Source organism: Aphelocoma coerulescens, unplaced genomic scaffold (genome assembly GCF_041296385.1).
Source record: "Aphelocoma coerulescens isolate FSJ_1873_10779 unplaced genomic scaffold, UR_Acoe_1.0 HiC_scaffold_87, whole genome shotgun sequence".
Lineage (NCBI taxonomy): Eukaryota > Metazoa > Chordata > Aves > Passeriformes > Corvidae > Aphelocoma > Aphelocoma coerulescens.
In genome coordinates, this window is record NW_027184071.1 from 695037 (window position 1) to 708292 (window position 13256).

At 52.7% G+C, this 13256-nt stretch overlaps 1 protein-coding gene and 1 long non-coding RNA gene across 3 annotated transcripts; one reads left to right on the plus strand and one right to left on the minus strand.

Annotated features, from left to right (window-relative positions):
- Positions 1–412: 412 nt before the first annotated feature.
- On the minus strand, positions 413–4060 carry LOC138102572 (T-cell activation Rho GTPase-activating protein-like). 2 transcript variants are annotated; one of them, XM_069000290.1, is made up of 5 exons: positions 3406–4060; positions 3062–3164; positions 2755–2903; positions 2081–2242; positions 413–1136 (listed from the first exon to the last, which is right to left on the minus strand). In XM_069000290.1, the coding sequence occupies exons 1-5, from the start codon at positions 3625–3627 to the stop codon at positions 945–947; spliced, it is 828 nt and encodes a 275-aa protein (XP_068856391.1). In that variant the 5' UTR covers positions 3628–4060; the 3' UTR covers positions 413–944. The 2 variants fall into 2 exon arrangements, with proteins under 2 accessions (XP_068856391.1, XP_068856392.1); XM_069000291.1 differs by lacking the exon at positions 413–1136 and having other exon boundaries at positions 2154–2422.
- A 7454-nt stretch (positions 4061–11514) lies between these two features.
- LOC138102545 (uncharacterized) lies at positions 11515–12779 on the plus strand. The gene is made up of 3 exons (XR_011147437.1): positions 11515–11660; positions 11996–12133; positions 12588–12779. It is a non-coding gene; the product is annotated as an uncharacterized lncRNA (long non-coding RNA).
- The last annotated feature ends 477 nt before the right edge of the window (positions 12780–13256 follow it).

Below are 13256 nucleotides of genomic sequence, written 5' to 3' on the forward strand. Positions count from 1 at the left end.
CCCAGGTAAAATCCCTTTTCCCCTTCTAACCATGTTTGACTCTCGATTTTAAGACCAGGAAAAGGCATCAAGGGGAGTCCCGCTTTCTCAGCAGGCCTCTGCAGCGAGTCTGTAGCCAACGTGTGGCTCTGCTGGCAGCCCAAATGTGCCGTTCCCTTGCCCAGCCTGGCTGCAGCTGGGGGATCTGCTGGGCACGGCTGGGGATTTTCATGGCCAAAATCCTCCAGCACCATCCTGTTTACATCTGCCCAGTCCTTTGTACAGCACAAATCTAACCTTCTTGCAGTTTAAACATGGAAATTATGGCAGATTGCCACCCTTGCACTGCTAATGTACAAATACACAAAAAGCAACTTCAGTTTAAAAATGACATTTGTTTTAAATTGCTACACCCACGCTGCTAATACATGAACATAAAACTATCAACTGAAGTTTACAAAACTAATTTATTGTTACAGTCATGCTATGTACATATATACAAATACCCACTTCAGTTAAAAAAAATTAATTTACTGGAACCCTCTACTACCACTACACACAAATATCAACTGAAGTTTAACAATTTAATTTATGACATAATTCTACAACTGTACGGCCCATATATGAATACAGAAATACAGATATCCCTCTCTAAAGAATCCCAGATCCAGAACTTAATAAATAGAATTCTAGAACTATACAATTCCATAAATCTGAAATGTAAGTAAATACATATCAAATACAAATACATATAAAAACACACAGATGTAAATATCTATTAAATATTTCATGTGAGATATAACGAGACATCTATAATACACACATATCAAATCCCTCTATAAATATGCAAATATCAATGTACTAATATAAAAATCATTCCAACCCCATCAATCGATCTCTAGAGGTACCCAACTGAACAAGTATGTAAATATAACTACAGATGTAAACAGATCGATATACATGCATCAATATACCCATACAAATAGATATACAGGTGTCAATATCCCCATTTTTCTAACGCTCTTAGTCATACTCCACACATTTATAACTAGAATTATATCAGGAGGGATTGCAGCCGCCGATATTCCCAGCCTCTCCCTTGGTCTCTTCCTCTTGTGCAGAGCAGCTCTCCTGGACGGGGACAGCAGATGGGACACCTGGGAAGCAAAGGGAACACTGAGTCAGGATCAGGACGTTTCCCTTGGCAGCAGCTGCACTTCCATCAGGCAAGAGAAATCTCAGAGCCTCCCCAGGAGGCTTAGAAAGCAAAACCAGGCCCAGCGGGCTGGGCTGTGGCGAGCGCAGCCCCGGCGGGACCGTCCCGCAGCCCCCGGCAGCGCGGCACAGCCGGCACCGCTCCCGGGCCCTGCCGGCACAGCTGCCTTGCCCAAGGACAGCCCCTGTGCCGCCCGGGGCAGCCGCGCTGAGCGGCCCCAGCACGGGCAGGGCCCGCTCCTGCCCAGCCGGCCAGTGCCCGCGGCCAAAGCCCACGCCACCGTTTGTGCCTGCAGCTCCCACCCTGGTTTTTGCTTTGCCACCAGCGGTTCCTGCTGCTCCCGTCAGGTGTGGGCAGCCAAGACCGGGGGCTGAAAGTGCTGCTCAGCTGGGCCTGGCCGCCAGCCCAGCCCCCAGCATGGCCACAGGGCACGGAGCTGGCACAGCAGACAAGGCAATGGGGACAGAGGCAGCAGAGTGGGGATAGATGTGGCAGAGCAGCAGATGCCTTGACAGGTACCAAGAGACGTACCTAATTATCCATTGACATGGAACATGTGAAAGAGCGGCCTCTAGAATGAAAACCTTAGCTTGATAGGTGTCACTATAAACATCTAGAAGCAGAACTAGAGGGAGAGGGGTTCCAGCTGCCCCACCTTCACAGCTTCTCCCTCAGCCCCTTCGTCCCGCCCAGAGCCATCCTCCTGCAGAGGTTCAGCACGTGGGCGTGGAGGAAGCCAAGGGCTGCAGAGCCCCTGCACAGCTGCCATGGAGCTCTTGCCAAGCCCTGCCCAGCACCAGCCCCTGCCGGCCCTTGCCAGTGCCTTGGGCTGACTCAGGGCAGTGTGGAGAGGAGGGTGGGCAGCAGAGCCTGGCACATCCATACCTGGGCTTCTTGGGCTGGCAGAGCTTCCTGCATTTCTCCAGTCTTCTTTGGTGTGTCCTCCTCCTTTCCCTTTCTGGCTGCTATTCCCTGTCTTCTGGCCAGGCCTCTGCTCGCTGTCTTTTCCTTCTCTTTTTCTCTTCCTGGGGCTAGCAGCCTACAAGCCTTTAGCCACAAAGTTGGATTAGAGAGGCAAAGGTGGGAGGCACAAGCTCAGTCCCTTCTTGTTGGAACCAATGTGGGCTCCTTTTACCTTCCTGACACAGAAAGGCTCGTCAGGGCTTCGGCCTTGGCCAGCGACTCTGGGGAGCTCTGGTGGGTGTTTGGAGACAAAGCTGGAGGTGCCTGAAGCAGAAATTCTGGAGGTGGGGGGATGGAGGGATGAGGGGGATAAGGAGGGAGGGAGGAGAGAGTGGGAAAGGGAGGGAGGGATGAGGGAGGGATGAGGGAGGGAGGAAGGGAGGGAGGGAGGGAGGGAGGGAGGGAGGGAGGGAGGGAGGGAGGGAGGGAGGGAGGGAGGGAGGGAGGGAGGGTAGAAGGGAGGAAAGCAGGGAGGAAGGGAGGCCAGAGGCTGCAGAGCTGTGCTGTCAGGAGGAGGCACAGCAGCTCCTTGGCCCCATGACAAACTGCCTGTCTCCCTGGGACACATTGTTCCAGGATTTGTGCAGCTGCCATACCTCTGCTCTTTGGACCTCCAGCACCGTGGCCTCTTCTCCATCTCCCTGCCGGGTCTCAGGCAGGGAAGGGGATGCATCCAGATTGCTTTCTGCCTGGGGCTTGTTGTCTTCTCTTCCTGCAGGGCCACTTTGCTCTTCCCTGTGCATCTCTAGAAAGCAAAAGCATGTGCAGCAAAGTGACGACTTGGAAGACAAGAACAAAGAAACCAAAACCCACAGGCAAGCCCTACACTGCTTGGCCTCTTGATGCTGAGATTTCTGGGGCCCTGAGTCCCAGGCTGGGACAAGGCTCTGTTCCTGCTCCTACCTGTGCATAGCTCTGTGGGTGCTGGTGACTCGTTGGGGCCAGCTACCTGTTCCCCAAAGATGTCACCTGAGTTCTCCAGCGGGATGTCCACCAGAGCATTCGCCTGCACACAGGAAAGCCTTGCTCTCAGCTCAGAGGCCCGAGAGCGTGCCAAGCAGCCCTGGCCATCACGGCTGAGCCTTGCCTCTGCACAGGAGGAAGGCGCTGGCTGGGGGGCAGCTCTTGCAGGCAGCTCCCGCAGCAGCCTTGGCTGGACACAGGGGGCCGCCAGGCACAGGCACCTCTGGGCAGCCAAGTTGCCTTTGGCCAGCAAGGCTGCAGCCGGCTGCTGAAGCCAGCCTTACCTGCTTGTTCTCGGCCAGCATGGCCTCGAGCTCCAGCTGCTGCTCCTGCGGTGGGCTCAGCAGCTTTGGCCCCAGGCAGACGGCCAGGCTGCTGCAGGTCATTCTGCTGCTGGACACGTGCTGGCCGATGAGTCGCAGCAGTGCCAGCAGCTGCCTGAGGAGGAGCAGCTTTGCTGCGGGCAACTTCTTGGCCCCCCGAGGGAACAGGAAGGCAGCGTCCATCAGCAGGCCCACGTTGCCCACGGCCGTCCCCAGAGCTGGCCCCAGGCAGGGAGCAGCCAGCGGCTGCTGCGCAGCTCCGCAGGCGCTCTCGGCCAGCGCTCAGGGCTCCAGCGCTCCCGCGGGAAGGATGCAGGGCGTTGCTGCCCAGCTCCTGATTTCCCCCGAGCTCACGCAAGGGAACGCTCCCCGTGCATTGCCCCAAAATCAGACTGCCAGCCAGCAAGAGCAAGCTGTCCAAAAACACAGCCCCTTCAGGAGAGTGTCCCCTTTCAGGAGAGTGCCAGGCTTCCAGCAGTGCCTGCTGCGGAGCTGGAAGCTGCTGCCCACGTTTACTCTTTGAGCTGACAGATCTTGTCCTCCCTGCTGGCCATCTGCATCGCAGCCGTCCAGTCCTCGTAGAGGTCGGTGACGAGGAGCTTGCCGGGGATGCTTCCCAGGAAGTCCTGCCATGCCAAGGGCTGCCGGTGAGCCTTGGAGCACGGTGGCCCAGGCAGGAGCCTTTGCAGCTGCAGCTCAGGAGGACTCACCTTGAGGAGCATGGCCAGCAGCAGCACTGGCTGGCTTGCCATGTCGACGTGCAGGCCGTGGTCCAGGGCCTGCCGCAGCTCCTGTCAGGCTTTGGCGCTCTCTGCTTTCTGGAAGATGCCTTCTGTTGTGGGCCCTTCCTGGTGCAGGACAGCCAGCAGCTCCTGCAGGAGAGGCGGGAGGGCAGGGGCTTGTGTGAGGAGCTGCCCTGTTCGCAGAGCTCTGCCCCAGCCTGGGCTCGCTGCCTCCTGCTGCAAAGGGGCTGGGAGCAGGAGCCTGAGGCACGGCTGAAGAGCCCAGTGCCCCATGGCTGGGGGACATGCGTGGGGACACTGGCTGTGCAGCATCCAGAGGGAGGGACGGGCAGCCCTGTGCGGCCGCCTCACCTGGATGGGCCGGGGCAGCGTGCCGTCCTCCGCGCAGACGGCTGCCAGGGGCTGCCCGAAGAGCGCCCTGCTGCAGCCGGAGCCCTCCTGCCCTGGCGCCCGCGCAGCCCTGGCTGGGCCCCGCCGCAGAGCAAAGGGCCAGGGCAGCCACCTCCTCCTCGTCCTGCCGCTGCTGCTGCTGCTGCCGCTGCTGCCGGTCCCTGCTGCTGCAGAGGAAAAGAGAACCAAAGGCATCAGTGGAGACAGCCAGGCCAGCGCTGCCACAGCCTGCCCTGCCCTGCCCTCAGCACCGTGTGGAGCCATGCAGAACCCCAAGCAGTGAGCAGGCAACTGCAAGTGTGGCTGCACCTTGGAGGCTTCTGAGAGCTGGAGTGTCACTGGGAGAAGCTGCCCCGGGCCTGAGCCTGCCCTTCTCCAAGCTGTGGGCAGCACTGCAGGCTCTCTGTCCATGCACAACCATCTCCAGTGGTCACAGTCCAGCAGGTGCCCTTGCCCATGTCCAGGGGATGCCCTCCTCAGGGTGCCACAGCTGCATGGCCACACTTGGGGCACAAGTGAGGGCAGCTCGGCCAGAAGAAGAGATCGTCTTTGCTTTTACTTGGTCTCTAGTGAGGTGGAACATTCGGATGAGAGCTGGAGCATTCTGATGGAACACTGCATGGCTCAGCTGGGCTTGCTGGAATCTGTTAGGCACATTCGCTAACTCGATGGGCATTGCTAGGGCATCTGCTCTCCTGTTCCCTTTGGCATTAAATCCTGGCAGGTCAGTGTGTGATCTCACACACTATGCATGACATAGAATGGTTGCTTTCAGTGGGAGATCAGTTGAATCAATTTCGAAAGCAAGTTATGAAGTTTTGGGTTTGCAACCTCCTTTAGTAAGGCTCTCTCTGCCCTGGAAACTACACCTGCAACATAGGCTGAGTCAGTTATCAAATTAAATGGTTCACTGAACCACTCAAATGCCCTGACCATGGCTGCAAGTTCTGCCACTTCAGGATCCTTCAACTACCTGTACATCAGACTCCCACTTCTGAGTGCAGGGATACTTCCATGTGATGACAGACTTGCAGGAATGACCGCAGGCATCTGAAAAGATTGTCAAGGCATTTAATGGTTTTCTGCTTTGAATTTCTTTTGGAATCAGTTTGAAAAGGCAGACCTGGGGCTCAGTGGTGTGCCTGCTGGGACGACAGTGCTTCCTGTACCTTACAGATGGACTGTCTCACCTCCTCTGTTAGATGCCTGGGTGATGGGAGGTCATCTTTCCCTCACAGGAGGTTGAACAGAGGAGCGAGATCTTCTGTTGTCAGCTCTAGGAGAGGCCTCACCCAATTGATGGACCCGCAGAGCTGATGGAGTTCGTGCAAGGTCTTAGGGTTATCAATTATTTTGACTTGTTGGGGAACCACAGTCTGCTCATGGATTTTTAGTCCAAGGTATTTAAATGGAGAGGTTTTCTGGACCTTTTTGGCCTGGATTTCAAATCCATTTGCCTCTAAGGCCTCAATTACCTTCCCCAATGTCCAGTCTAAATAGGATTGGTTAGGAGCACACACCAAAACATCGTCCATATAGTGGAGCACTATTGCCTTTGCTGCTAACTTTCTGACAGGGGACAGAATGTGAGCTACATACCACTGGCAGATGGTGGGTGAGTTCTTCATGCCTTGTGGCAAAACTCACCACTGCTAGCGCTGCACGGGAGCCTTTCGGTCGATGGAAGGGACCGAGAAGGCAAACCAGGGCACATTGTCTGAGCGTAGTGGGATCTGGAAGAAACACTCTTTAATATCAATGACTGCTACCTTCCACTGCCTGGGGAGCATGGAGGGTGAAGGCATTCCGGGCTGCAGGGGTCCCATGTCCTCTATGACTGCATTTATTTTCCGCAAGTCCTGGAGGAGGCGCCACTGGTCTTTCCCCAGCTTTTTGATTCCAAATACCAGAGAATTCCAAGGGCTCTTACATGGTTCGATATTTCCTCTTTTCAATTGCTCCTCCATGAGTGTGCTGAGTGCCTTTAATCTGTCATTTTTCAAAGGCCATTGATCCATCCAGATGTGTTTGTCAGAGATCCAATTTAATTTCTGGAAGGGGCACTCCGCAGTGGCCTGTACAAAAAATGTTGGGGTTGAGATGGAATTTCGACTCGAGCCCCCCACTGGGACATGAGATCTCTGCCCCGCAATGGAAATCCAGAGTCAATTACAAAAGGACGGACTGATGCTATCTGTCCCTCTGGACCCTCAATTTGGACAAGTGCCTTGCTTCTTTGAGCAGATATAGATCCCCCCCCACCCGTCACAATACCTTCTGCCAGCTGCAGCTCCCAGTGTGACGGCCAGTTGTGGGAAGAAATGACTGTCACGTCTGCTCCCATGTCCATCATTCCTGCCAGGCTGATGTCTGAGCCTTGGCCAGACAGTTTGCAATTAAGCATGGGTTTGTCATTCCCAGCTGCCTCAGCCCAGAAGACAGAGGGGTTGTAGTCCTGTGGCGGACTACTGGGCATGAGAATAGCTTGGGCCACAACCTGGTTAGCAGCAAGAAAATAGGGAGGGTTAACACACTGGATATTGACAGTAAAGAACCCTTGTGGGCCCACTTGAACAATTTCTGGTGTAACACAAATGTCAGCTGGTGAATGTACAACATCTTTTAACACAAACAATATACAGTCTCTCAGACTCTCACAACTCACGACGATTCTCTGGGGTGTCACCGAGTCCATTTGAGTTGCAGTGGTCGTGGTAACCATTTTCCTGGTGGCAGTTTCTTCATTCATTCCCCCATGTGGCCCTGCCAATCCACACAGTCCTGTCAGTGTTTTGGCTGCATCCCATCGGCGGCAGGCGATGTCATTTTCCCTGGGGAGACAGCTCAGGAACCCTGATTAACTGAAGCCAGAGCTCTGCAGTTTTGGGCCAAGTGCCCTGGTTTGCCACACCTGTGACAGACCCAATTAGCATTTCTATTGCCCTGAGATGCTGTTGCATCAGCAGCGGCTGCAATTTCTATTAAGTTTTTCCCCGTTTTTAAATTTGGCTGATGAATTGGCACCAATGTCGTGCAAGCACGAATCATTTGACTTAAGGTCGGTGGAGGTTCGAATGGAAGACCCAAAACCACTCTATTACAAGCATCATTGGCATTAATCTTTGCAATTTGCGTTAGAATATGCTCTCTTGTTTTCGGATCTTCCACTTGTTTTTCCACTACCAGCCTCAGTTTATCCACAAAATCAATAAATGGCTCATTTTGCAGTTGCCGAATCTCAGTGTAATTCAATTGAGGTGCTAATTTAGGGGGCATCATTAAGAACGCTTGCTGTGCTGCTTGCTTTACAGCATTCAGGACCGGCTCTGGTGTATTTTGAGCCTGGTTCTGGGGCTTGGCTAATAACCCCTCACTGGTAAGGTGATCCGTAGAAACCCCCGCGTTGTTTGGATCCTGCAGTAAAATAAGGAGGACCTCTCCCAGTTGCTTTCTCCAACCTTCTTCCCATATTTGAAACTTGGATGGGGAAAGCAAGCAGGAGAAAATGCTTTTGAGGTCATGTGGCACAATCACTGTACCGGTGAGAGTTATCTTAAGAAGGTTCTTAAAATACTGATTCTCCCTCCCAAATGCTTTCTGGGCTTTGCAAAGCTCTTTCAGCCCTGCAGAATCAAAAGGTTTCCATGTGGGATTACTGCCAGTTCAATCATATGTTACAGGAACAGCAAAGGGATAGGAAGGGGCTGAGGAGACTCCTGGACCTGATTTCAACATGGTTCCGGTTTCTACCCCGTGGGAACTGGAATGGGGGGCGTGTGAGAGCCAGGAAGTCCTCCACAGGGGGCGGGGTTGGAGGACCAGGAGGCGTGGTCACAGGATGGGCGGGGATTCCCAACGCAGGGGGCAGTACCCAATGCATGGGAGGAACCCGATGACATCACATCTCGGGGAGGGGATAGGAAAGGGTTGGGGGTAAGAGGGCGAAAGGGCCTGGGGGAAGAACAAGGGGGGGAGGGGTGAACTGTGCCATGTGGTCAGCGCCATTGTTCAGACACGTGGAGTGGGGGGGGACAATGGCAAACAGCATTTAAAACAGTTTTCTGGGCTTACAACTGGGGAGGAGGGTAAGGGATACGGGGTTTGGGAAGAGGTCGAGGCAGCTTGACCAGAGCTACCCCAACAGGGTTGCTGAAAAGACTGAGAGGGGTCAGAGAGAAGGTAGCAACTCTGTGCCTCTGGGCATATCACCCCATTCAGTTTTTCCAACGAAGGGGAAGTGGGATGAGGAGCAGGAGGGGAGGAAGGAGGGATATAGGAAGAACTGCAAGGGGATTTGTGCTTTTCTTTTACTTTCTGATCCATTTTATGCAAGTCCCGAAGGACTAGAACTAGAGGAAAGAATTTTTCTCCAGAGGAGTCCCCTTTTCGCTTTAAATCAGTAATCTTATGCCCCACAGCCTTCCAGAAGGCAGGAGATTTTAAATTTGCAGGAGTCACTTGAGGAAGGTAAAAGAAAAGCCAGCGAACAAACTGTTTTAACAGACCCTTTGAAAATTTGAAACCAGTAACTGAAAGGAATTTCACAACTTGGAGAAAAACCTCTCTTTGGGGCTGAGAGAGTTTGGATCCCATCTCTCTTTGGGCACTTCTTCCGCCCACCACCTGAAAAAAAGAAAAAAGAAACAAAATATCAGGGACCAGGGATACTCGCACAAGTTTCAGACATCAGCACAAATTTGTCTGGTCCCACAGTAAAAAGCACAGGTTGGGTTCTCTGAGGCACAGCTGCTCTCCAAAGTCAGTTCAGTGCAGAGTGAGTGGGAGTTAGCAGCCTTCTCTCAGGGCACTGCTCCTAAAACAGAGCAGACTGCTCCGAGAGGCGTTAGCAGTCCAAAGTCGCTTCTTATCGCTGTCCACTGACAGCCACGATGTCGCAGGGATCCACTCGTGTGAGCCCCGTGCTTGGTGCGCCAACCTAATGAAGTTCTTGCTGCTCAGGGCACGAGCTCTGGCGTGCCCCAGGTCAGAGACAGCCCAGCTGCGTTACTTCTGCCCGCCGCGGAAGCGACTTCAGCATCAGGAAAAGAGCTGCTGGCTGAGTTAGCTAGCTGGCTTCTCGGCAGAGGAAACATGGCAGGAGCCGATGGTATCAGCTCACGTTAGCTCGGAGACAAAAGAAGAGAGAGGCTGTTCTGGTCTGGCTCCTAATAGATTTATTGTTAGAAGTTTCGCAACCCGAACGAGCTGGGAAGGGATGGAATGCGATGGGATCCTCCCTGAGGCTTGTCCGCAGTTTTATAGAGTTTGAAAACTGCGGGGAAAGGGGAAAACAACCAATGAGTTACAAGCCAGGGGGAGGAAACAATTTCACAAGAACCACTGGGGGAAACCGAGGCGGGAGTTATAACAGAGAACCAGTGAACAACCAAGTAACCGAGAATTTTCCCGAACCGGGGGAGGCGGCTTGTACCCGGGCACTGCCCAGGGGGGTGCGGCTTAGGCTTCGGAGCCGCCCATTGACCCATCCTCTGAGTCTGCCTCTTCGGGAAACTCGATCCAGTGGATGGGCTGGTGTAGTGGTTTGGTCCAAATACTCATTCCTGTTTACCTTGTGTGACATAAGAATGAGGAGAAACGCAAAGCAGGCACCAAACTTGAAAGAATATAAAGAAATTTATTAACAGACCTAAAAGAGGGAAAAAAAAAAATAAAATCATACCACACCTTCAGAACACTTCTCCTCCCCCCCACCTTTCTCCCATCTCCCACTGACAATATAAAAAGACAACCCTTGGGATGTTCAGTCTGTTTACCACTTCCATAATTGTTCAGTCCATTTAGGAAGAGGAGCCTCTCTTGCCCATGCTATGGAGAAATTAGCACAATGAGACAGCTGCCCGGGTTGGTTCTCTGCTCACATGTGAGTCCCTTCCCCCGACATGCAGCTTTTCCCACAACTGCTTTCGAGGGTCCACTCTTGAATTACTGGGGTACAAATTGAAGGTTGAGCCATTCAGAAACAAAAGTTCTCTTCAGCCATCTCTGGGAGCATTTCATCTCTAAGAACAGAGGCCCTAATCCTTCCCTGGGAGCAAAGGGTCCTCCTCATCTTCATCTCTAGGGCTATCTCTGGGAGCATCTCTAGGAACTGAGGTCTTCTCCTTTTCCATTTGGAGCAAAAGTCCTCATCACTTCCATCTCTCCCTGTTCAAACTTCTCCTCAAATTACAGCTGCTTCAGCATCTGCCTATCTCAGCGCAGGTGCTTTTGCTCACAAGTACAAGTTGAACACTCCACCCCCCCATGCCTTCATGAAATTACAACAGGTACTCTGATAAATCATAGCTTTACAACAGAATATCAGCTTTAAGCATCTCGTCTTTCTTCTCCCTCAGGTTTTCAGCTCTTCACAGCACTAAAAGGGTTAATCTCACCTAGGCCTTGCAGCTGGAATTTTGCTTATCGCTGTTGGTCACACGATCTTTTGCCGGACAGCAGGGCAGCTTCAGCTGAATCTTGGCCGCACTGGAGAGGGGGAGCCGGGCTGCTCCGGCTGCCCATAGCAGGGCTGTGGGGGTGTTCCGCGGGTGGAACAGGGCCCACCGGCTCCAGGATGGCTGTGGCGCGGCCCGGCCTGGCCCGAGCAGGGCCTGGGCTGGGCCCGCTGGGCCCCCGCACAGGGCCCACAGCCTCCTGTCCCAGCAGCAGAAACGAGAGAGGGCTCTGCCTGGGGTGTGTCTATTCTTAAGTGTGGATCACAGAGGCCACAATTTTTAGTGGCTTCAAGAATTGTCCGTATTCAAACTGGCCAGCTGATAGGCTCTGTCAGGTCACAGAGGAAGCTGTAAGCACCCCTTTGCAAGAGCATCACTTCTGGGATTATGCTTTGCTAACCCATGACAGCTGGGATTGATTGGCATCACGCTGCCCCAGCCCCGCAGTGGGCTGGGTCACACCAACAATTTCAACTGTTTGTTTCCTTACCTGAGGAAAATCGGATGGATTTCCTGTCTTTTCTTCCAATTACCATTGTTTTCAAGAAGAGGATAAAAAGCTTGATGAGTTTTGTTTAATGGAAGCTGCGCTTAAGGGACCAACAAGAGCTGCAGAGATCCTTCTCATGTAATAATCCTTAGAGATAGTATAGATAGTTAGTATAGCAAAGTCCCTCTTCCAAACTGCCTGTCAAGCTGGTGGGAATCTTCAGAGAAGCAAAACGTGCTTTTGCTGATGTAGTTGCCCCTAACTAGGTCAGCCAATCAAATCAGCTGCCAAGGCAAGCTCTGCTGACTCTTGGAAAAGCTGTGGCTGCTTTGGGGTCTGAGTTTTTTGTTGGTATAGAAAAGTCATCTCTGCCTCTCTGCCAGGGCAGAAATTGCCACTGCAGAGTGGGCTCTGGGAGAGCATTTACAGATGTGAAAGAAGTAGGTGGAGCCTCATGTTTCCTTTTTCTCCAGGCTAAACTCCTGATAGCCACAGGAGGGAGACCAAAGCTGCAGCAGCCCAACCTATTCTCAGTTTTGCTGCGGCACTTCCTGAGCTGCTGCCTGCAGACAAAGGAGGAGCGGCTCTGGTCTGCCAAGGAGCTCCTGCAGGTAAAATGCAAAGGGGCTGCAGGTCAAACAGTGTCCGAGGATGGGCTCCTCCTCCACTGAAGCCCAAGGCATCAGATGAGCCCCCTTCCTCCTCATCTCCACTCTTGGTGCTTTTTAAATGAAAATGGTGAGGAATCCTAGGCTGGGCTGAGCTGGTAGGAACCTGTAAAGGTCATCTGGTCCAAACAGCCTGCAATGAGCAGTCCCTGCAATGAGGGACAACTTGAAAGAGATCAGGTTGCTCAGAGCCCCTTCCCACCTGACCTGGAATGTTTCCAGGGAAGGGACACTTACCAGTTCTCAGGACAACCTGTGCCACTGTTGCACTATGTTCCTTAGACCTACTCGGAGTAAATCCCCTTTTCATTTAAAAATATTACCCCTGCCTTTGAAGCACTGAGCTTGGAAAGTCATGGTTCATTGTTCTTGGTTGGTTTTTTTTTCCTTTGGGCAGCATCCATTTGTAACATCAGCCAAGCCTGCGTCCAGCCTGGCACCACTCATTATTTCAGTGAAGAGGTGGAAAGAGAAGAAAAGACTGTGACAATCACGTCAGGACTGTTTTCTCCATGACCAGCTTAGTGTAGGATTGTAGAGTAGGATTGCAGAGTAGGATTGTAGAGAAGGATGGCAAATAAATAAAGTTTCTGAAACCTCAACTCATCTGTAAGATTTCCTTCCTTTTTACCCTGTGAATGAGCTCAAGATTTCCTTCTCAATTGTCCATTGTTTCTTAAAGGTGGAAAGTGACACTTATGGCTTCTTTGGTATGGTTTGTCAGTGGGGCAGGCTCTTCTTCATTCATCCTCTCCAGACCACACTGCCTTTGCAATACGGCACACTGGCCGGTTTTTGCCCAGCCATTGTGCTTGTAGTTGAGGCAGAACGGGCAATGGCATTTGCAGGCAAAAGCAGAGGAGGAGTTGTGCAGCCAAGACATCCTGTGCAGATGCAGGTGTTGAGCTGTGACTCGAGAGCATTGGGGATCCTGCCACTTGGATTTGTATCCCTAAGTGCAATCTCTTTGGCTCGGGGAGAGTCTTGCTCAGCTGAGAAAGCAGAAAGCTCAGCGAGGGTGCTCTGAAAGGTCTCGTCTGAGGCAGAGCTGTCAGCGAGCGTGAGG